This window comes from Papilio xuthus, unplaced genomic scaffold (assembly GCF_000836235.2).
Source record: "Papilio xuthus unplaced genomic scaffold, Pxut_1.1 DF829758.1, whole genome shotgun sequence".
NCBI lineage: Eukaryota > Metazoa > Arthropoda > Insecta > Lepidoptera > Papilionidae > Papilio > Papilio xuthus.
The window spans coordinates 1,689,338-1,713,785 of NW_013528891.1; the positions used below are offsets into that span (position 1 = coordinate 1,689,338).

Consider the following 24,448-nt stretch of genomic DNA (forward strand, 5'->3'; position numbering starts at 1 on the left):
AAAACTTTTATAAATAAATTACACAATAACTTATAACAACACCATACCAATTGATTACAAAACAAAAAGCTACATAAACAAGAAGGATGCAAGAAGTATGCCAAGCATGTATGACCTTACGTAACTTGCCTTAGGCTGTAGAGCGAGGCTTCGCAGAAAACTATCAGAGTCCAATGAGTCAACTCATTACACACGGATAGCGGAATCTTAAAGCTGATCGTCTATGGCAGCCCTAATCACTGATGGCCCCACTTTCGTTTGATCTGTCCCTTTCTCGTCTAACTTTCTGTTAATAATCGTTTTGTCTGTGGCTTATTGATATTGAATACAACCATAGAGATTAACTGCCCTGACCACTTTCCACTTTCATGTTTAAACGTATTCTAATTTTGAAATTTAATTATAATAAATTAACAATCAGTGAGATTGAAAACGGAAAGGCATACTTCGACTAAACTTATACACTATTTTGTTTAAAAAATCTTACTAATATTATAAATGCGAATGTTTGGATGTATGTATGATTGTTAAACGGTATCTACATAAGTACTGCGTTGATCTCGCTGAAATTTGGCATAGATGTAGAACAATTTTTTTTTAATTTTGCGCGATCGGAGTCTCAGGCGACAGCTAAGCATTATAAACTCTTTTCATCGGATAACGCGATTTAAAAAAACATATAATTAGTATTGGCGATACACAAAAGACATTTCGGAGTCTAATTCTAACCGTTGGTTTTCAATTGAAACACGAGTTTTTAATCTTATAAGCGATACAATAACTATACAATTAATACAATTGGATTGTCTAATACTAATATAGATAAAAAATAATATTCCATTTATGTTACGTATTGTTTACCCGCATGGTTATAAAATGCCAATTTAAATGATTTGCACGCGCTTTGTAAAATGGCGGATTAAATTACAGTTGCCTACATTATTTTTCATTTTCAAAACTAATTTAAAATGTTTCTTCGAAACTAAACAAAAATTCGTTTGTTTTTTTATGAAGTATGCTGTAGTAAAATTGAAACTACGTTTACAAAACGCCAACAAAAAACAATCTAATCACGTAAACAATTTTAAATAACATTTTTTCTGTCTGTCTTCTTGTGATTTATCTTTTAAACTTGCAGTTCTTACTTTCAAACGATATGAAAAGGTTAACCTGTCAGCGAGAGAACCTAATGGCCAGTTACGAAGTTATATTGTGAAATTTATTAAACGATTGGATTAACTATAGACGATTGTGGGATAATGCGGAAATCTAAATAAAAACTTTTTAAATAAAAAATGTGGACAGTAACAATATTCTAGTAGAATGACATTAAGTTGGCATTAGCTTTATTTTAAACAATAATCTTGACAGAATAAAGCCGGTTTTTATTATAATGAGAAATGATACACGATTAATAATTTATTCATAATTTTAAGTAACAAAAGTAATAAAGCGTTTGAAATTAAAATAACTTTTTACAATTTGATTGGAAAAAAACAACTTACCAAAACAAAAGCATCCGCAATACCGGCGATAGTTCAAATGATATAAAAATTTTAAATACTTGAAAAACAACAGCACACAAAACACACCCAAAAAATAAAATCTAAACACAAAATATAAAATTTATCACAACTAGATAAATCACGATTCACTATTTAAAATTTAAATAAATCACAGCACTACCGCGTAGTTTGACATTAAAAACAAAATGGCGCTTGAAGCGCCCGCTCTCGTCTACAATCCGAGGTCGACTGAATGATTGGTTTTAAAAAAATTAAATTGGCGAGAGGCGAGTGAGGGATCGGTTGCGTTGTCTAAAAAGGCTCTACGGCAAGGAATTAAATCGAAGGCATTTTTAGTTTGCAAGGAAAACAACTTGAAGTTGTTATTTTTTATATTTAATATATCAATTAGTCCACAGAGAATGTTTACGGTGACACATAAATATAGATAGTCTAACCACGTTGAAACAATATCTTAGTTAACTCGTTAGTTTATGTAACACTATTTAGACTTCCTGTTTTGACTAGCAACTGGACAGAGTACAGAGTAATAGTATTTTAATAAAATTTTGACTATATTATAATTGTGTTCCAACAGTAATTTGCATTCGTGGCAACCACTTGTTTATTTTTGTTAAATATTTATTAATATTTAATAAGTCGTAATGGTCCTTGGTTTCATGTACAGCCATTCTGATTTGTCTTAAATCGAAGAGTTGTTGTTTACGCGCATTAATAGCTTCGGTTAAAAAAAACTTTTATAGCTACATCTATGTTTTATCAAAAAATATCTGACATATTAAAAACTAGTAGTTTAATATATTTTAATACCACCGAATAGTTGTATTGAAATGAAATAAGATAAAATGTTGGCCCCAAACAAAATGCATTTCGCGGCAATTTTGACATAACCGTGCCTATGCGTTTACAAAGACCGCTTGAGGAAAGGTAAATGTTCCGTAGTTATCATGATTTACCGGGACATGGCGACAGGATTTGCGATAACAGTGGCTTTTTGCCAAATCGAGCAACCGTTCACAAGCACATTGGCTCAACTTCAAGTATGTCGTAATACAAATACTGTTATATGCTTCTTACTTAATTTTTTTTTTAAATTAGAATAGAACAGATGATAATAATATATTATTTGATGTAAGAAGGCAGTGACAGAAACAGTCTTATTTATTTTTTATTTTCTTTTATGTAATTCTAAAGCTTTATTCGAATACGACATAATAACATATGCAATAGTATAGCTAGTTTTTTGGACTTTATGCAAGCTAAAAGGTTATAGGTTTTGTGAAGAAAATCTTTACGTAAATTATTCTATTTGGTGGAAAACTTAAAAAATAACCTTAAAATTAAAAAAAAAACACATTCAAATAGGTTAGTCTCTACGTAAAATATCTTACACGATAACTATGATTTTGCACATAAGAATTTTGCTATAGAATTATCACAGGCGAGATTACTACGTGCTACGTATAACTAAGTTTCTATGTAACTTGGTATAGAGACATCTAGTATTCGGTAGATAAAACTAAAGCTGTCATCGCATCCAGTTAATTTTGCCACGCGCGATCCACTCGCGCATAATACTACAAATTTTAAATGAAACCATTTTTGAGTTTACTGGTAGACACTTCCTATTTTTAAATTTAGTCGTTTTACATTTAACAGCTTGCTGTGACCGCATTGACATTTTGTATTCAATAATCTCCACAAAATAAAAATGAAAGTACGAAATGTGACATTGTTGACCTGTTTATAAAATCTGTGTTTTTATTTTGAGAATATTTGGGTACAAATTTAAGCAATATTATTTTATACAAATGTTGAAAAGATTTAGTGTTTAGAGTATTTATTTATATGTGTTGCGTGTGTTGGTAATGTAATTATTTTAGTGTGAATTAATTATTAAATGTATGATGCTGTGAATTAAACATAGTTGCTTTTAAGGGGGTTGTTTTTTAAGGATAGTTTTATTACAAATTTACAAAAGAAAATTTATTTACCTACGTTACAATTACTATATTTTTTCTACTTATTATTTTTCTACTTCTAAAGTACTTGTTTTAATAATGTCTATTGTGAAATGTTGTTTCGAAGCGGGAGAAGGACATGATTTTTTGGATTCATTTGTTCAGAAATGCACGGATCCAGGATGTAAGTACATATTATGTAAGATTCTATTCATACCAATAATTAATTTCAACATTACGTTCGTCTCTATGAATAGCATTTAATTTTTATGACCATATTATCTTTGTTTAATTTTATTGATCGATAAGATTCTCTTTTAAGTTTCCCGCTTTGGAGTTTCGCTCTGTTTCATCCTATTTTTGAATTAAAATAAATTTTTGGCTTTTGTTCTTCACCAAAATTTTTGGCACTAAAAAATATATATGTTGTTCAGATAAAAATGTATGAAGCCAATATACTACTGGCATTTCTAATGTTAATTACTGAGATTTTCAACCAAAGATATGATTTTAGTTGAAATCACCATTGAAAAAATTTAGCAAAAACAGAACGCACTTATGTCAAAAACAAATTAGAATTGTTGATTTGTGTGACTCATTGAAATCAACGCCTAATTTTAGTTAAAAAGTGCTATTGTTATCATTTTATCGAGTTTATAGTTAATTTAGACAATGGCGCATGGTAAGTCATGTTTCCAGTAATTTTTTATTCTTACTATACTTGCAAACACCTAAAACAACTTGACATCTGTTAAGATTTGAGGCGCCATCTTGGCTTTGGCTCCTGTCATTTTCGTTCGTCGATAGCATTTTTGGGATTTGTGTCGTGTAGTTTTACAATAACTATTTCGTTAAAATAATATGAAGTGCACAGAAACATTTGAATATCATTATAATTGATATTATACATATAATTTTAATAAACTTTGAAATACAAACGGAAACAACATGTCCACTACAACAGTGCAGAATCAAACAAAAAATAACAATGGAACAGCAACGAAGCCTCAGAAGACCTATGGCAAGATTGTGCTCACCCTCCATAACTGTCTTTTACCAGAATCAATTTTTAAACAGACGCCATCACAAGTTGACGGACTTGACATTGAAACCGAAACTGACCTACGAATTTTAGGTTGTGAAATGATCCAAACTGCAGGCATCTTACTTAAGTTGCCCCAAGTGGCGATGGCTACTGGTCAAATGTACTTACAAAGATTCTATTACTCTAAATCTTTTGTAAGATATCCAATGGAGACAACAGCTATGGGAAGTATTTATTTAGCCTCAAAAGTGGAAGAGAAACCATGTAGGATACGTGATGTGATTAATGTGTTCCATCATATAAAACAAGTGAGAGCACAAAAGACCATATCACCCCTTATAGTTGACCAAAATTACATAGAACTGAAGAATCAAGTTATTAAAGCTGAGAGAAGAATACTTAAAGAACTGGGCTTCTGTGTACATGTGAAACATCCCCACAAACTTATTGTTGTGTACCTCCAACTCCTACAATATGAGAAGAACAGACAACTCATGCAGTTAGCCTGGAACTACATGAATGATGCTCTCCGAACTGATGTATTCATGAGGTTCCCACCAGAAACAATTGCCTGCGCTTGCATATATCTGACAGCCCGTAAAATCGGTCTACCATTACCTAATAATCCTCACTGGTTTCTCTTATTCAAAGTACCCGAAGAAGATATAAGAGAAGTATCATTAAGAATTTTACAACTTTACAAAAGATCTAAAGTCAATCCCGAAGAATTGGAAGGTAAAATCGATGCTTTAAAGAAAATCTATCAAGCGAACAAACATATTCAAGCGCAGAAAGACAGAGAAGCGAAGGCGGAGGAAAAGAAGGCTGACTCTCCAGCTGCATCAACTTCTAAAGATAGTAAACGGGATATTAAAAAAGAAAAGTCTCCCAAAACTCCACCATTATCAAAATATCACAGTAGTGGTCATAAGAAGAGAGAACGACGATCCCGATCACCTTATGATCGTAAAAGAGACTATTCAAGTAAACGGCATAAGTCACGTTCAAGGGATAGAGAATTGGATCGTTCTCGTGAAAGACGAATGGATGATAAGAGGAGTCGGATGATGTCGAGGAAGTATGATGATTATGACCGTGCTAAGTCAAGTCGGGATGGACGAGACAGTAGGGATGAGAAGCGCAAACATTAAATGTATATCATTTTAAATAGGTGTAATTTCATAAATACATGATCTTAAAATTAAAAGTTTATTTTATTTAAAACTAGCTTAAAAAATTCATAGTAAGCCTACGTGTTCTTTCAGACTATGTTCTACATCTATGTTAAATTTCAGCAAGATTAAAATTTTATTCATGCAACTTTTCTGAAGATAATTTCTAACAAACATCCATCCATCTGTACATCCAAACATTTCCATTAACAACATTTGTAAGATTGCTATGATATTCGAGATAAAATCATCAAATAAAGTTGCATGCTATCAAATAATTTGACGAATATGTAGAATTGAACAAAAAAGTTTGACTTACCGGGAACTGTTGTGTTCTTTATTTATGCCATTTTTTTATATATTTAGTTTACATACCTGTTACGTATAACTAAAATTATTGAATTCTGACTAGAAGCTAATAATATAAACTAAAAGTAAACATCTTACTAATATTATAAATGTGAATGTTTAGATGGATGGATATTTGTTAGAAAGTATATTCAGAATGGCTGCATGGATCTCGCTGACATGTAGAACTTAGTCTGGATGAACACATAAGCTACTTTTTTTTCAATACCATGTGGATGGAGTCGCTGGCGACAGTTAAATATAAACTGAACATCTATATTATAAAAACTGTTAAATTTTGACTAGAAACTAGTAATGTTGCTATTCTCAATAGGGCGTTTTTCATTAATTTTAACACTTAACAATGCATTCTCTGCCGCCCATTGATTATGTATGAATGCATATGTATTAAATAAACATATGCTCTTATATACAATCAGTAACTTATATAAAGTTTGAATAATTATCAGTCAACTGTGGATAATGACCAGGAGGTCTTATATTTGTAGCACACTGCCTTGAAAGCGATTAGAAGACATGAAAACGGAGAAAAAAGAATTAAGGTTTTGTTCCATATTCACGCGTTGTGAGATTAGGGACAACTTAGATAAGGGATTTGTTGATGTTGGATTCATGTTAAAATTTGTTTCAAAAACCAACAAGCATAGCATTTGATTATAGTTAGCCTTTTATTTTAGTTTCGCTGTAGCGTCGCTTTCCGTGTGCTAGAGGCCGTTACACGGGGATGGGTTTCGCCCTTTCCAGCTTCTATTTCAGCCGGGCTGGCTAGTTTATATTTAGAAGCGCGACCCGCCACTCGTCTCCAAAGTTCATTGCTTTTGACGAATATTATATTGTGTTGTGAATTTAAAGTGTCTATACCCTTCATAACTTATTTATTTTATATCGTATTACTTATTTTTTTAAAAGATTTTTTCATAGAATTGACAAAATTAGTTTTTGTGTTTAAATCGATTATATTGAAAATTTAACTTTTTTATTTTTTGAAATAAAATATAATCGTTCTTGATGTTCTTAACAATTCAAGGACATTTTTATGCTTTTATAGAAAAAAAAAATATTTCTACGTGCCCCCCTAATTCATCGTTGGCTACTCCCTTGTATTAATTTTATCACCTATAGTGATATTTTGGTTACTTAAACAGTCCCTAACTAGATCTCTCTTGCGACATAACAACTATGTGTATTAAAGAAGGCAAATAAATCCTACAAAGTTTTCTTTATGCTTAAATTGTAAACGAATCAAATTTTAATTAAGTTAGAGGCCCAATGTTGTGATGACAGACACGACGTGTTTGCGTGTTATCAGCGTGTTATCGTTCAGCGTGACACAGTTGTGGCTGACGTGACGCGGGACGGACGTTCCGATTGTGCTAGCAATGTTAATCAGTGTGTATAATTATGCGTGATTAAGTGTTACAAACGTGTTACTTTCGATATAAACATAGTTTTTTTTATATGAATGTTAGCAAACTAATGCGAGATTTATACACAAACAAGCTTGTATATTTGTTTTGGTATCGTATGTTACATTTGATAAAATCGTAGCTCATTATTTTTAACTATTGAATCCATTCAGTACAGTTGGTAATAATTAATGGTTAAACGTATTAATATTTGGTAATATGTTTTTGAGTTAATGAATATAATTATAAAAAAATCTTACAAGTAATCTAATAATATTTCACTAGATTTCTTAAATTACCCAAGTCTTTATTAATTATATTAAATATTAAAACTGAATTAATAAATAAAAATACTAGCCTCTAAATGTGTTTAAATTTCTTTTAAATTTATTAGTCATATTTTATGAATAAACTAGCGGTCGCCCACGACACCGTCACGCGGAAAAAAAAAAGTTAGCCTATGTGTTCTTCCAGACTATGTTCTATGTATACAACAAAGTCCACCGAGATCCGTTGAGCCCTTCTGGAGCTACTGATAACTTCAAACAAACATCCATCTCATTCATCTAAACATTCGCATTTATAATATTCGTAAGATACTATTTAACAATAGGCATTATAATGGACACAGTGCGTTAAATATTATTAAAAATAAGTGATTAAGTTATGTGACAACTTGAATTAAGTATAAAGTTGTAAGTTTAAGTTGAAAATGTTAACGATGCGTAAAGTGGCCCATCGTGCATGTTTCATCGTAAGCAGAACTGTCTATATGACATGTAAGTCTATTCATATCATAACTCAGAGACGTTTAATGATAATTAAAAGAGTTTAATCACGCAATATGAGTACCTTTAGGTTTTTGAGACTAAAATCTCCGTTTAAATCATATTGTTATCTCGAAAGAGACGATATGTTTTATACAAAGATTTTGGTATCAGAAATCCACGCTTAGTCATAGTTGCTGAAATTATAGCCTCTACTACTACATACGATCTTTGTGGGAAAGGAAATTAATTTCCCCTTCCATCTCCGATTAGAAAACTAAGATAGTATTGCCTATTCATATTTAGTATTTTCTTTCTTTTATGTATTACAATGTTCAAGTGACTGGCTGGCTGAGAAGCCATGCTTTATTAGCTTTAAACCAATTTGCGCATAATATTTGTGTATTAGTTTTTATGCGTTTACTTTTATTATATAATGTATCTGTATATTTTTAGAGTTCCGTACCTCGATAGGAATAAAACGGAACCCTTATAGGATTACTTTGTTGGCCGTCCGTCAGTCTGTTAAGACTCTTTTTCTCAAAAAACGCGTGAAGGTAGTAAGCTGGAATTATTAAAAAAAATGATTTACCTATGTTTGTTATATGATATTGACGTAATATTCAGTCAGTATTATTAACTTAAAGCTGATTCACACGACTCAGTCCGGGCAGAAAAAAAAATTGTACTCTATGTGTTTTTCCAGACTATGTTCTATATGTATGCCAAATTTCAGCGAGATCTATTTAGCTGATCTGGAGATATCAACAAACATCCATCCATCCACACATTCACGTTTATAATATTAGTAAGGTTTATTTTCTACTTTCCAGGTTGCTGCGGATGTTGTTCCGCTCTAAGGCCGCGTTACAAGCGGCTAGTGGACAACATCTTCCCTGCCTCTCCACAAGATGGACTTGTCAAGTCCAACATGGAGAAGCTCACGTTCTACTCCCTCTCCAGTCCGGAGAAGCTGGATAGGATTGGGGAATATCTGTTCCAGAAGGCCTCCAGAGATATATATAGGAGGAGACATGGGTAAGGGTAGCAACTAGATTTTTTTATATTTAAAGTGGCAATATTAAAAGTATCAAGTTAGTGGAAGAATACGAATGGAATGACACATCAAATTTTAAAAACAAAACGTTTTAGTTTTGGGAGGTCATGATGGAATATACTCGCGAATAATATGATCAGTCGGGTAAAAATGTAAAACAGTTAGTTCATATCTTTCTTCGTATTGAAGACCTATGTATAACTCGATAGGACTAAACAGGAATGACTACAAAGAGATTATAAATGTGTGGAAAGTCCGTATCTATTACTTTTTGTTTATACATCTACAATTCTTTAGTACTGTGTATATTCTTTTGTTAGATAGGATATTGTTCTTAGGAGAAACTTCTAATATTTATATTTTGACTCCATTATCTTCTCACCGCATACCTTTACTATTGTTAAAGTTTAAAACAATTTAGAATTAAGTGAAACATAAAGTGCATTTCAAAGATATTCCTGTATACACGCTACGGTCTAGTGAGGACGCGCCCTTATGCTCTGATTGGCACGAATGTTTCGAATTGCAACTGTTGAAACATCACAACATGTCATCCCTTTTATTAACTATGTAAAAACAGAGATGACTATATTTTTGTTAATGTGTGTCGGCAATGGAAACCCACGATAAACATGTTCAATGCACAGATTATAAAGACTAATTTAATTTTCAATTAACCTAATATACTTCAATGTTTTGAATAAAACAAAGGTTTTCCTTCTTTGATTAAATGGTAAAGTATAAGTAATATTGTTTAGAAGATTACTAGCTGTCGCCCGCGACTCCACCCACGCGGAATTGATAAATCATAATTAGTGGCCTATGTGTTCTTCCAGACTATGTGCTATACGTAGCTAAATTTTATTGAGGTCAATTCAGCCGTTCTGGAGATACCCTCAAACTTCCATCTATCCATCTAAACATTCGCATTTATAATGTTAGTAAGATTTATAAATACACAAACTGATTCAATATGATTCTGACAATCATTTTACTATAATAATATTAAGAATGCGAAAGATTGGATGTATGGATGTTTATTACTACATAACTCCATACAAGATGGTCGGATCCGAATGAAATTTGGCATAGACATAAAGTATGGAATATCGCATAGGCTATTTTTTTTAATTTCTCTCAAACTTTGCGTATGACATCTATTTTCTAATATACAATGTAAAATATCAGCAGACAACTTTGAGAATTGAACCATACGATAATCGCTCGAGATAAAGTTTATCTTGAACCACTTAAAGTAATATCTAACCGTATTTACACATAGAACGTGCATACTAGTTAACAGTAACGTTTCAAGGACGTCATCGTACGATAGTAAGAAAACGTTATACTATTTTTAAATAAATTTTTATTTCATGCCAGGACTTTATAGAAAAAAAAGAGATAAGGTATAAGAGATATAAGAAGGTATAAGAGAAATAGATTCTCACGGTGAAGGAAAACATCGTGATGCAACCTGCACATATCTGAGAAGAAATTCAAAGATATGTGTGAAGTGAACCAACCCGCACTTGGCCAGCGTGGTTGACTATGGCCTAATCACCCCTAACTTAGGGTAGGCTATGACTCCCTCTGTGGGGACGGAATATTCGGATCCCCTTAATTTTACTCGCTAATTGACTCTACGTTTATGCTCTACATCTATGCTTAATTTCAGCGAGATCCGTTGAGAAAAAAATTTACAGATTAGAAGACTAAGTTACCATGTAAGAATTATGTGACAATAAGATTTATGTTTTAGTTTCGTGATAATCGCTATGGAAGCGATGGACCAATTGCTGTTGGCGTGCCATTCGCAGACCCTCAACTTATTCGTAGAGAGTTTCCTCAAGATGGTGCAGAAGCTTCTAGAATCTACTGATCCTCAGCTACAGATACTGGCAACACAGAGCGTAAGTTACCAATATGTTTCCACCACTGTAATGCCTCCAGAAACTCAAAAAAACTACCAAAATAGTACACTAAAATTATGTAATTTGTTGGTAACACTGTTAACTCTTTAAGTGCCACTACTTGTTTCATTTATCTAATTGAACTCGCACCTAATTGATCTGAACGAGTTACCGTTGGTTTCTGAGACCAAATTCTCTGTATAAAATATCTTTATCCCTGTCATTATTTAAGACAAAATAGAGATAACAATATGTTTTTGAGACTTTAGTCTCAGAAAGACACGAATAATAAACTGTCGTATTAATGGTAATTTTTTTTCCTAAAACGTCGACCCATGCCATGAAGAGTATTACGCGTCTAACCAAAACCAATAAGATGTAACTCTTCATCAGATGGTTTGATGTAACTCTTTTCGATCCTTCCGCAGTTCGTTCGCTTTGCTAACATAGAAGAGGATACGCCGTCTTACCACCGACGATACGACTTCTTCGTGTCAAAATTCTCAGCGATGTGTCATAGCAACCACGGTGACAAACCAACACGAGATAAGATACGACTAGCCGGGATTCAAGGCTTGCAGGTATACTAAAAGATACAATTCAAAAAATGAAATATAAAAAACTATTTTCTACACCTCTTTAAACAGTAAACTCCAGCAATAATCTGGAAAGATAAAGACACGCCTCAAGTGCGAAGTCATTCCAAGTACAGTCAGATCAGTGCGTGATGGAGGACTTATTTTACTCGTCGTTTGGGGATGGGAAGTGGAAGACTTTCCGGATGAGAGGATGTATGGGAAGGGAAAATATTTTCTTTCTATGCATCCTCTTCGTCGATTAGTAGGCAACGCATATGCAATTGCGTATGTCTATGGGCAACGGTCACTTCGCTATTTCAGCGATTGCAGGTGGCTTGCTCGTTTGCCACCAAAAATTCTTATAAGGAAATAATGATAACACCATATTTTCCCATAGGAGGTGAAATATTCTCTTTCTGTACTTCTTCTCCGTAGTGTTTGGAAATTAGTCTTTATTTGTTTTAATTTTTTTTATAGGGGGTGATAAGAAAAACTGTATCAGATGATCTTGTAGAAAATATCTGGGAAGCACAACATATGGATAAAATCGTACCATCTCTGTTGTACAACATGCAGGTAAATATACGTCATTTGTTATTTACTCAAGTGCGATAATTTATGTTGACGCTACCAAATATTAAAAACAAACTTGTCATTGTTTTAGTAGTATTATATAGTTATTTGCATTTTTATACAACGTTTTATCATTTACATTGAGATTTTTAATAGATTTATTATCTGTCTTCAAATTTATTACTTTGTACTATCAGAGAATCTGGCGGTATGTTAATTAAAGGCGATAGTTAGAATTGATACGTTGAAAGAAAAGGAATAATCAATAGGTGGTTGTTACTTTTAAATATGTCTGAAAAAAGTTAATGGTACATTACTTAATGCTTTTTATTGTAATGCCATTTGCGCAACTCACTGCTACTTAATTGGTTATTTTGTAAATAGAGGCAGTGTTTGTCTTTTAAGGCACACGGCCATTTTTCTATAAATAGCGCACCGCGAAGGGCCCTAACTGTATTTTACAGCCATTTTTAATTAGTTCCACTATTCTATTTTGACCAAGTTCACCTTTTTGCAAGCAATGTGACATTTAAGTAATTTCCACTGGCTGTTATCCAATCTTCGACAGCAGTTAGTTATAGATTCTTTATCTCTAATATTAATGTTTAGGATTTAGCACATCGAAAGGAAAAAACGAAATATGTCTTTTGTTGTCCGTCCGTCTGTGTGTCTGTGAAGACTCTTATTTTATAGGTAGCAGAGAAATACGAGACAGTATCTTGTATGGAGACGGATGGTCGTGATGGTGTAGAGGATGACCCGACACGGCTGGCGGAGGCCTGCCTGCGCGAGCTGGTCGGCCGCGCATCATTCGGTCACATACGTAGTGTGCTGCGACCTGTGCTCACGTCAGTATTCATTTAAAGTTGGTTTACACTGACTAAATACTTGTATAACATGCCCCTATAGAATTTTCTTTTAGCTTCGTCAATAGCTTAATGGTTAAGGGTACGGATTTACGATCACGAGGTCGGGGGTTCGAATCCCAACATTCAAGTATTGTCGTAAACCATATCCTAGCACAAGCATAGAGCTAAGTTGGAATGGTAAAAGAAATATTAGTAAAAAAAACTGATAATATTAAAAAAAAAATCTTATAAAGTAAAAAATAGCCTAAGTTACACTTAAATACGTAAGCTACCTTACAGTAAAAGTCCTGTTGAAATCTGGATAATCTAGACGAAAGTTTTAAAATTGGTCTTTTGTCTCAACGAAAAAGTACATGATGTTATCGAAATATTTCTTTGTATTAAAATATATTTTGTGTAATTCTTCAGACATTTCGATCGACATGAACTGTGGGTGCCGAACGACTTCGCTGTGCACACATTCAAGATTATTATGTTCTCCATTCAGGTATAGTTAAATCTTACTGATATTCATCATCATCAGCTCAATATACGTCCCCATCGAGGGGCTCGGAGACTACCCTAAGTTATGGGTGATTAGGCCATAGTCAACCAAGCTGGCCAAGTGTGGGTTGCCTTCACACATATCTTTGAATTTCTTCTCAGATATGTGCAGCATCGCGATGTTTTCCTTCACCGTAAGAACGTCGGATAAATATACATATGTAAATTGGAAATCGAAAAACACATTGGTACATGTCGGGATTCGAACCCAGGACCTGCAGATTGCAAGTCAAGTGCTTGACCACTGAGCCACCGACGCTCACTAATATTATAAAAACGTATATTTGTATGAATGGATGATTGTTAAAACGTATCTATTTCCAAAATTGCTCAGCGGGTTTCGCTGAAATTTGTCAAATATGTAGAACATAGACTATTAATTAAGTATTTATTGGGCACAGACGAAGTCATGGGCGACAGCTAGTATATATAGTAATCTTACTATTATTATAAATGCGAATGTTTAGATGGATGGATGTTACAAGGTATATCCAGAACGGCTGTATGGAACTTGCTTAAATTTATGATAGATGTATAATATAGTCTGGAAGAACATATAGGCTACTATTTTTTTTTTAATTTCACGTGGACGAAGTCAGGTGTGATATCTAGTATTAATAGTAAAACTATTAATATATCCAGGCGCAGTATTCATACAGCGTGGTGGAGGCGCTGATGCAGCACCTGGACGCAGGGTCAGGGGGCGGAGCAGCGCGCACGCGGGTGCGGGCAGCGCGCGCGTCCGTACTCAGCAATATTGTGGCCATTGCTGCTGCTGATAGTGTTGGTAAGAAATATATTAAAAATGTTACATTCTCTTCTCTAAATACTCTTCTGAAACATCTTGCATTCAGTAGGTCTAAGAATCATCTACTATTAATTTTTGGGATAAAAACGCATGTACGGAGTTGCGTGCGAAAGCTAGTTTAGTATGAAATTGTAATATTTTTTTAATTGTTCCGCAGCACCTCATACGCTATCTATATTATTTTAATGTAATCTGTGTCTGTATGTCATGATAGTAAAAAAATCTAGAATATTTCCCCTAGCTATGCATCTTCTCTATCAAATCATTGTACCTCTCCCATCCTTTTCTTATAAGGAAACAGGATGAGAATCCTCCAGGAAACAGGAAAGAAAGAAGATTAAATATGTTTTTAAACTTGTACTTCCCAGGTCCATCAGTGCTGGAAATCATCAATAATCTTCTTACTAACTTAAGAGCGTCCGTGGCTAGAGATTCTGAGGTAATTTTGCTGTCTTTTTCCCTCCTATAGAGTAAGAGCGAGCAAGCACTATACAGGTACGCTGATGTATGAAATAACATTTCTATCTCTTTCTATCGTACAGAAAAAGAGCAAGAAGAAACTATTCTAGTAAGCTGATGTTAATGAAATTACTGTCTTTTTCCCACGTACAAAAAAGAGCGAGCTAGCACTATACCAATAGGCTAGTATGAAGAACTATTGCTGTCTCTTCTACAGTAATAGAGGAGAAACTAAATCTGTTAGTGTCGTAGCTAGTGATTATAATATTACCATCTCTTTCTCTCTATTGGAGAGAGAGCGAAAAAAAAACTATATCAGGACACAAATATGAATAAAATTTCCATCTCTTTCTCTCCTATAGAAAGAGAGTGAGGAGAAGCTATACCAGGAGGCGCTGATCAACGCTTTGGGAGAGTTTGCAGACCACCTGCCTGATTATCAGAAGATAGACATCATGATGTTCATTGTGAGCAAGATACCAAGCGGACAACGCGCAGGGAAACCAGCCAAACCTGATGTGATGCTGCAGAGCATATTGCTTAAGTCATTGCTCAAGGTTAGACCACAATAACACGCTAACTGTGGGTTTCTGACAGCAAAATCTCTGTATAAAACATATCGTTATCAATATCGATTTTGGGTTTAGAAACCCACTGTAAGTTACTTATTATACATTTAACGTATCAACACAATGTATGCTAAAGAAACGAATGTATCCAACTGTTGATTAACGGTGGGTTTCTGAGTTCAAAATATCCGTTTAAAACATACTGTTACCTTAGTTTTGTCAAAAATAATGACAGGGATAACGATATATTTCATACATAGTTTTTTGAGTCAGAAACCTACGTTTACTCAGAGAACTTTGGTTAGTTAAGTGACTTAGTGTAAATTCATTCTCAATTTATATTATGGAAAGTCATGCAATAATTATATGTACGATAGTTTATCGAATTGGAATCTAGTGAAAAAAACACCTTATAGGTCAAAGAGGAAAAAAATACTTACCGTGAGTTTCTAAGACCAAAATCTTTGTATAAAAATATCATCCCTATCATTATCTTTCACAAAACGAGAGATAATATGTTTTAATCAGATTTTGTCTTCAGAAACCCACAATTAAAAGCTTAAAAGCAATCTTAACAAAAAAAAATCACTAAAACTAGTATAAATATGATATTCGTATAGAAATTAAGAAATGAAATTAATAAATTTCCAGGTAGGAACAACATACAAGACAACAGAATTAAGCAAGGCTTTCCCCGCGGCGTTCCTCGAGGCGTTGCTGCGACTGTCGAGTGCAGGAGAGTCCTGCACCCGCGCCTTGCTGCAGCGCATCCTGCACACCTTGCTAGACAGGCGTGGAAACGCTGCTTTATTGGCTCTACCCACGTATGTATATTTAACGTCGGCTTACACTGCTGAATACACTTGCAAGTGATTTTTATAAGCCACCTGAATTCGCTGAAATGGCGAAGCTACAGTTACATAGACATTCAAGTTTAATTTAACATTTAATCGACAGGGAAAGAGATGCAAAGAAATAGAATGTTTCCACTTCCTTTGCATCCTTCATTTATAAGATTTATACAGATATTTAGTTACTTTCAGACATGCTTTTTAATTTAATATTAAATTAAAAATGACAACAGTTAAAAAATAGGTTATAGTAACCATAATCAAAGATTTAAACTCTAAGCAAATATCTTATATAAAATTTAAGAAATAATGATTGTAAATACCACTGAATATTTTCAGCCATTTCGATGTTTTTTATAAGTGACTAAATTAGAAAAAAAAAACATATTAATTAGCCTATGTGTTCTTCCAGACTATGTTCTATATGTATGCCAAATTTTATCGAGATCTCTTCAGCAGTTCTGGAGATAACTTCAAACAAACATCTAAACATTCGCATTTATAATATTAGTAAGATAAGATTGAGTATTTAACGATTTTTTTTTATTTTTCAGTGTGGATTATGCAGAACTAGGTCTAACAGTGGAGAAATGTTCCAGACCTGATTTGATCTTCATCAGCAAGCATGGATATGCTATATTTAGCTCATTATATGATGGTAAGATTTATAATTACTAGCTGACGCCCGCGATACCGTCCGTGAAGAATTAAAAAAAAATCTTTATTAGTAGCCTATGTGTTCTTCCATACTATATTCCTTATATATGCCAAATTTCATCAAGATCTGTTGAACCGTTCTGGTGATACCTTCAAACAAACATCCATGTAAACTTTCGCATTTATAATATTAGTAAAAATTAAAAGAAGTCAAAAATAACATTTAGCCTAATAATTAAAACTAACTTGCTAATGTTATAAATGTTAAAGTTTAGATGGATGGATGGATGTTTGCTAGAACTGAAGTGGAACTGCTCAACGGATTTTGATAAAATTTGGCACAGATATAGAACATAATCTGAAAGAACACATAAGCCTACTAATTAATTTTATTTATTATTTACGCGGACGGAGTCACGGGCGACAGCTATATATATATCTATATGAGATATATGTCATTTCTATGCTATATTTAGGTCTTCAACTGGAATCAAACACAGTAGAGAACGTGGAAGCTATATATACAACACTGGCTTTGCTCTGCATTGAGCTCGCTTCTGAGGAGACAGTACCTGATATGCTGCAGCTCATACTCGCGTAAGTTTATATTTTAAGATATAAATATTAATATATAGTTGTCTCTTTCATTTACTTTGAAAAGAGGAAGATAACATACACATTAATAAACTGACCTCTATAGACTGGCTATTAGTATTTCGTGCCTACTTAATTTCCGCCATAGCAAACGAGCGAGCGGCCACCTGAAATCGCTGAAATAGCGAAGTGACCGTTGTCCATAGACATACGCAATTGCTTATGCGTTAATCGACGGAGGAGAGGATGCACAGAAAGAAAATATATTGCATCCTCTCATCCGGAAAGTCCACTTCTACTTCCCATCCTTATAAGAAAAAGGGTGGAAAGGGAAAGAGGACTAAATTAGGCCTCCGGGACGCACACTCATCAGACTGTAGTTGGAATAGCTTCCACTTGACGCCTGTCTTCTGTGTGGTCGTGGTATTTCACCGGGCGAGCCGGGACAATTCGTGCGAAGTTGTTAAAGCTCGCTCTACCACTGTTAAATGATGTTATTATTTCCAGTATCCAGCAATCAGCTCTAAATAATCCGGTGTTATCAACCGCACAGCAATGTCGTCTGCACGCGGTGGCATTGTCACTATGCGCGTTACCAGCTCACGTCTTAGTTCTGCCAGCACTTAAAGACTACGTATCCAAGGTACCACACAATGGAACCTTATCTTAATATTATAAATATGTTTGGATGGATGTTTGAAGGTATATCCAATGGTTGTATGGATCTCGCTAAACGTAATCTGGAAGAACACATCGGCTACTAATTTTTTAAATTTCAAGTGGACGGAATCGCGGGTGACAGCTAGTTAATCATAATAGAACTTAAAAGTAGGTCTTGTATTACCAGTCCTAGGAGGACCAAGGAGAGTTCCAAGGATATATGGACCGTTGAGAGGTACTATCGGGTTTAGTTCTGTCAGACAATATATAGAAACCTATGTACCGTGGGTTTCTAAGATCTCTGTATAAAACATATCGTTATCCTTGTTTCATTTTTGATATCACAGAGATAGGAATATGGTTTAAACGGTGATTTTGAACTCGGAAACCCACTGTAAAATAAAGAAACCTTAGTAAGTGTGTAGGTCTTAAAGAAATTGTAATTGTGACGGAATTTCTTTTACAGATTATAGAGGCTCGCCGCGAGGAGGCGCCACATCTTCTGCCCCCACTTCTAGAAGATTACGACAACTTGTCACCTTCAAGGATGCCGTCAAAGATGCCATATCTGATGATTGACCAGGTTTGTTTTATACAAATAATATATATTTGTCCCTAATGTAAACTTTTAATCTGATTTTGAAACTTTAGTAGGGTATAATAAGATAGAGGAAATGACAGTGGAGAATAGAAAGAGATAGAGAGAGGATATGTATCTCTCTCTGTTATCTCATCTTTATATATTTACTAATGAGAGAGAGAGAGAATATATCTTTCTATGCGTCATTGCAGCTTAGCTAGCTTTATCATTTCTAGCTCCCTTTTAGTCAAACAGAGAGAGAGAGACCTCTCTATATCGATATCCCCTTAATGTACGTCATTGTAGCCCGTCTTTTGTTACTGGAGGAAATGAGAAAGAGATATCTCCATCTCTCTCTTTACGGTGGCTTAGTATGTAAGTTGTCACTAGATGGCGCTGTGTGAGTGCGTGAAGGCGAGCGGTATCGAAGGCAGCCGGCTGCAGTCACCGCTGCCGTACAGTGCGGGTGGCGCGCCCGGCCTCGCGCACAGACACAGCTGGGTCGAGGCAGGTCAGTGTATGCTTGTCACTAGATGGCGCTGTTCCAATGTGGGAACACGGTATCGAAATCTCTCCTTTTTTATACGTTCGTCCAATCCGGTAATGATCACGAAGTAACAGCCGGAGCTGAGTCTCCTGAGGGAGCCGTCGAGCTTTGTTACTCTTAAACTACGTTTAGGCTAAGCGCCACCTGTACCAGGCCTCCTTAAGACCGGTGAAGCTGCTTCAAGTCAAACAATGACTACTCAGGAAAAAAAGAGGATCGAGAGTCTCAAAAGTGTAAACTAGGCAGTAATCTAAATATCTAGACTTTTGTATGTATATTTTTATGTATATTATATGTTAGGTGCAGCACAAGGTCGAGACAGCCTGGCGGACATCGCGGCCGGACCTGCCGAGCTCGACAGTGCCAACAGCTCGCCCGGTGTCACACGAGTGAGTACAACAAAAATCTTCATTTAAACTTGCCTGTCATTTTTTTGTGTATTCCTCACCGTGGGTTTCTGACACCAAAATCTCTCTAAAATATATCTTCATTATTTTTGACAAGACAGAGATAACCGTATGTATGTATGGTATGTTTTAAACGGAGATTCCGTTTTCAGAAACCCGCGGGCAGTATAGTTAACAGTTATAAATAAATTCGTCAAATAATCAAGTGGTCCTTCGAGTCAGGATATTTATCTTAACTTTAAATTTCCATATTCCCATCTCTTTTTTTTAGAGATTGGTAGGAATGATATGTTTGTGTACATGTTCCGGCAGTGGAAACTGATCTTAAATATACTATAGCAAGTCCAGTGTGACGCGCTTGATGAAGAATACAGAACATTCGTGGAGAAATACAACCGAAATCCGCGCACTGTCATGCTCAAGTTCGGCGTATATGTAAATATGTTCATAATTATTGTTAACGTTGTCAGTTTGTAAAAGGACTAAGCTACAGACAGCAAATCTTATCAGACTGCATATGTATCGACACATATTAAAGACTAGTCGTCGCCCGCGACTTCATCTGCGTGGTGTTAAAAAAAACTTTATTACTAGTACTAATCTTCAAACATCCATCCATCCATCCAAATATTAACATTTATAAGATTACGTCTAGCACAATCTTAGCTAACTTGGAATGGTTACAAAAAGTTTGTGATTTTTTCTTTAATTTTAAAACTCTGTACATACAAATATGTATTAATACATAAAAAAATATATTCTTTGAATATTGTCACAATTTTTAAAAGGTTAACAATTGTAGGTAAATCATTTGGCTTAAGGAAACTAAAGTGCTTAAATTTTTAAATGTACGATTAATTTTTCCCCTGCAGTTTTTTTTTCCTTAATATATTTACAAGATTATTCAATTATTACTTATTTTAGAATTTTTCTTATATAATAATGAATGTATAGCGCACAGACAACGAATTTTGGAACTGGGGTCAAGATGTCGATCCTAACTTATATCCACATCTGAATAAGGATTTATCACAATTGGTATACTATATTATATTATAGACGTTTGTTTTTTAGATATGATATAACCATAGTTTTAGATATATTCTAGACTAGCTATCACTCGAAACTTCATCTGTGCGAAAATAAAAAATCTAAATGAGTAGTCTATGTGTTCTTTCAAACTATACTCTACTTCTGTACCAAATTTCATCAAGATCTGTTGAGCCGTTCCGGAGATAACTTCAAACAAACATCAATCTATCTAAACATTCGCATTTATAATATTAGTATGAAGTATGATTAATTTACAGTTGTATTTTGTCGAAATATATCTATCTAGTAATAATACAAACATACTTTGGTGTATAAAACATAACCTTGTCTTTAAATAATTATTGTATAATTAAAAATAGAATAAAAGTAGCAAACATCATAGTATATCGAACATGTATGTATACTCTTTGACAGTATACATCATAGTATATTGGTCATGTATACTTGTCGACAGTATACATCGTAGATTGAACATATATACACCTCGACAGTATACATCGTAGTATATTGGGAATGTATACTTGTCGACAGTATACATCATAGATTGAACATATATACAATTCGACAGTATACATCGTAGTATATTGGGAATGTATACTTGTCGACAGTATACATCATAGATTGAACATATATTCACCTCGACAGTATACATCTTAGTATATTGGGAATATATACTTGTCGACAGTATACATCATAGATTGAACATATATACACCTCGACAGTATACATCGTAGTATATTGGGCATGTATACTTGTCGACAGTATACATTACAGTATTTTCAACATGTATGTTCATAGACAGTATACATCATTGTATATTCAGCATGTATACTTGTCGACAGCATACGACGCAGTCAGACAGCGTGAGTCTTGAGGCACTACGTCGCGCCGCGAACGGGCCCAGCGAGGCTGAGAAGAGGGAGGCTGAGCGGAAGAAGGCCTCTCTTAACAACACGTTTAGGACTGCGCCTTTCGATTATCTGCTGCATCTCACACAGCCCAAGGTATGTATGGAACACTGTGTAAAGTCGTACTATTCTTATTTATATGAAGAACTAGCTGTCGCCCGAGACTCCGTTCGTACGGAGAAAACTTAATTAGTAGCCTATGTCTTCTTCCAGACTATGTTCTATATTTATGCCAAATTTCAGCGACATCTATGCAGCTATTCTGGAGATACCTTCAAACAAATATCCATCCATCCGTCTATACATTCGCATTTATAATATTAGTAAGAAGATATAGGATGGTTTTTTATTGTTCTTGATTTTGATATTTAACTTGATGTATTTTCAGTACGAGATCCAGGACAAGCTGCAGGAGATATTCTCGTCGCTGTCCCAGGAGCCGCTGCTGGCGGGCGGCTCGCCCAGCGCAAAATTGCGCCGCGACCACGACCACGTGCTACCAGATCTATTCCTTTGCTGAACTGTATGCTCACTGCAAGGTATGTTTCACTGTGAAGAATACTTGACTGGAACGTATTCTTGACTGGAACGTATTCTTGACTGATAGGAATGTTTGAATATGTGGTATACTTATACGCCGTCTATTTCCACGTTACACAATTGTAATGTATACCGATTTCCGTGTATACTACTAGGAAGTATTTTTAAAGAATACAAGATATTCTTGACTGACATGCTATTTTGTTGCTGTTAGTATTGAATTATATATTTAAGTATGCTTAGATGTATGCTACAGGAACCACCCTGAAAAATCAATTTCCGGTATAAATTTTTCTCAATGTAAAAATAATTGTTGCTTTAATATGGCATATTTTATGCAGAATTATATAGGATTTATAGAAAGGCACCAGAACACTTGTCAGGAACATAGAAAGCAGAGAGTTGACATAGATTAAGTATAAAGATGCAACGTGCAAAGATTTTATAACACTTTGACATTAACGAAAGAATATTTTCTCTTTCAGATGTAAGAAGACGTTACTTATAGCATTCGCACATAACAGCTATTAATATGTTATGATATAATCATGTTAACCACGCTTCCATGACTAACGCTATTATTTAAATCTCACGATGAGTTTCCACTGTCCAAACATGTTGTCAAACATATTTTAATACAAATAAAGGCAGTGGGATTTTACTTGTCTCGATATAAATGTAGGGACACGCTGTATAGTGTCAAAAACTTTAAAAATTTGATAGCATTGACATTTGTTTTATTGCTGTCTCTGATTTGTTAGAGGGGATGAAAGGGATGGCAATATATAAGTGTTATTGTAGTGTATGTAACATTATCGATAAAGATTTTTGGGTATATCGATATCTTGGGTACAACACTAGTATAAAATTTGTTGACTCAATTATATTTGTTCTTTTAGCAATAATTAAAAATGTAGTTTAAAGTGTATTTTGAATTTGTATGGAATGTAATTATTTATGTTTCTATCTCTTTCATACTTTTTGAATAAATAGAGACAGTGTGAGTCAAGTAGTAAGCATGTATGAAATTGTGAAGTCAATTACAAAATGTATGGTAGGGCCGGTGTTAGGTTAGGGCTGGAACGCCCAGGGCTGGATAGAAAGGGGCGTTCAAAACCCCTGAAACTCCCAAATCTCGCCCAGGGCGTTAGTAGAGTCTAAAACAGTTCTTGGGAGATGTTTTATTAAAGATTATTTATATTATAGACTTTCCAATTTCATAGTATTGTCAAATGAAGTTTATTAATTAATTTTTAAATATTAATATGATTAAAAAATGACATTTTATTAATGTAGAATTTCACTGCAGTGTCATTTCTAGTAGTCACTTTTGTCAGAAAATTTAAGAGAGTTCATTATGTGTTCAAATTCAATGGAAATTATGTTTTATGGAAATGTTTACAAATGGCTGATATTTATTGTCTATGGATTTACTTCGGAAAGTTTTACCGTGGGTTTCTGACAGCAAAATATCCGTTTAAAATATGTTGTCTCTGGTTAAAGATAATGACAAGAATATATTTTATACAGAGATTTAGCACTCAGAAACCTACTGTGAGCTTTAAATTGATGATATAAAGATGTCTGTTATTATAAAGTCTGTAATTACTGAGTTAGAAAGGTAATTTTTTTAGATATGTTTATTATTATTTCTCATTTCTATTTTGTTAGTTTTAAAAATGTTACCGCAGTGGAGTTCTACGTTTAATGTTTATATAATAATAAAATATATTTCGACTATATACTGCCTTTAGTAGCCTAAATAGAAATCTTTTTGACTTCTTTCTATTTGACATGAATTATGTAAAATGCCAGTATTATTGATTTTTATATATTTTTTAATCTGTGGTACAGATGTACTGTTTTATGTCTTGATATTATTTTTTATTCTACATTCCAGTGATGTTATGGGTTATGTTATGGAATTTAGAAATTAATTAATTTTTTGTGTTTGACTTCTATTGACACATATCTTGCCATCTCTTTCATTATGTTTGAATAAAACAGAGACATGTGTCAATAAGTGTCATTCGAAACCC

General features: G+C 34.1%; 2 protein-coding genes across 5 annotated transcripts; both read left to right on the forward strand.

The window, feature by feature from the left end:
• Nucleotides 1–3,282: 3,282 nt before the first annotated feature.
• Nucleotides 3,283–23,855, forward strand: stmA (Protein EFR3 homolog stmA). Of its 4 annotated transcripts, none has more exons than XM_013326436.1 (22): nucleotides 3,283–3,671; nucleotides 9,080–9,284; nucleotides 11,063–11,213; nucleotides 11,642–11,794; nucleotides 12,269–12,367; nucleotides 13,058–13,212; nucleotides 13,642–13,720; nucleotides 14,419–14,563; nucleotides 14,953–15,023; nucleotides 15,406–15,600; nucleotides 16,264–16,436; nucleotides 17,018–17,121; nucleotides 17,597–17,717; nucleotides 18,222–18,357; nucleotides 18,841–18,957; nucleotides 19,345–19,465; nucleotides 19,802–19,890; nucleotides 20,248–20,343; nucleotides 20,863–20,946; nucleotides 21,804–21,965; nucleotides 22,258–22,408; nucleotides 22,895–23,855. In XM_013326436.1, the coding sequence occupies exons 1-21, from the start codon at nucleotides 3,587–3,589 to the stop codon at nucleotides 22,387–22,389; spliced, it is 2,673 nt and encodes an 890-aa protein (XP_013181890.1). In that variant the 5' UTR covers nucleotides 3,283–3,586; the 3' UTR covers nucleotides 22,390–22,408; nucleotides 22,895–23,855. The 4 variants fall into 4 exon arrangements, with proteins under 4 accessions (XP_013181890.1, XP_013181910.1, XP_013181903.1 ...); XM_013326449.1 differs by lacking the exon at nucleotides 3,283–3,671 and adding an exon at nucleotides 4,028–4,169; XM_013326441.1 differs by lacking the exon at nucleotides 3,283–3,671 and adding an exon at nucleotides 8,024–8,258.
• Nucleotides 4,224–5,733, forward strand: Ccnl1 (cyclin L1). The gene has a single exon (XM_013326467.1). The coding sequence runs from the start codon at nucleotides 4,436–4,438 to the stop codon at nucleotides 5,681–5,683; it is 1,248 nt and encodes a 415-aa protein (XP_013181921.1). The 5' UTR covers nucleotides 4,224–4,435; the 3' UTR covers nucleotides 5,684–5,733.
• Nucleotides 23,856–24,448: the final 593 nt, after the last annotated feature.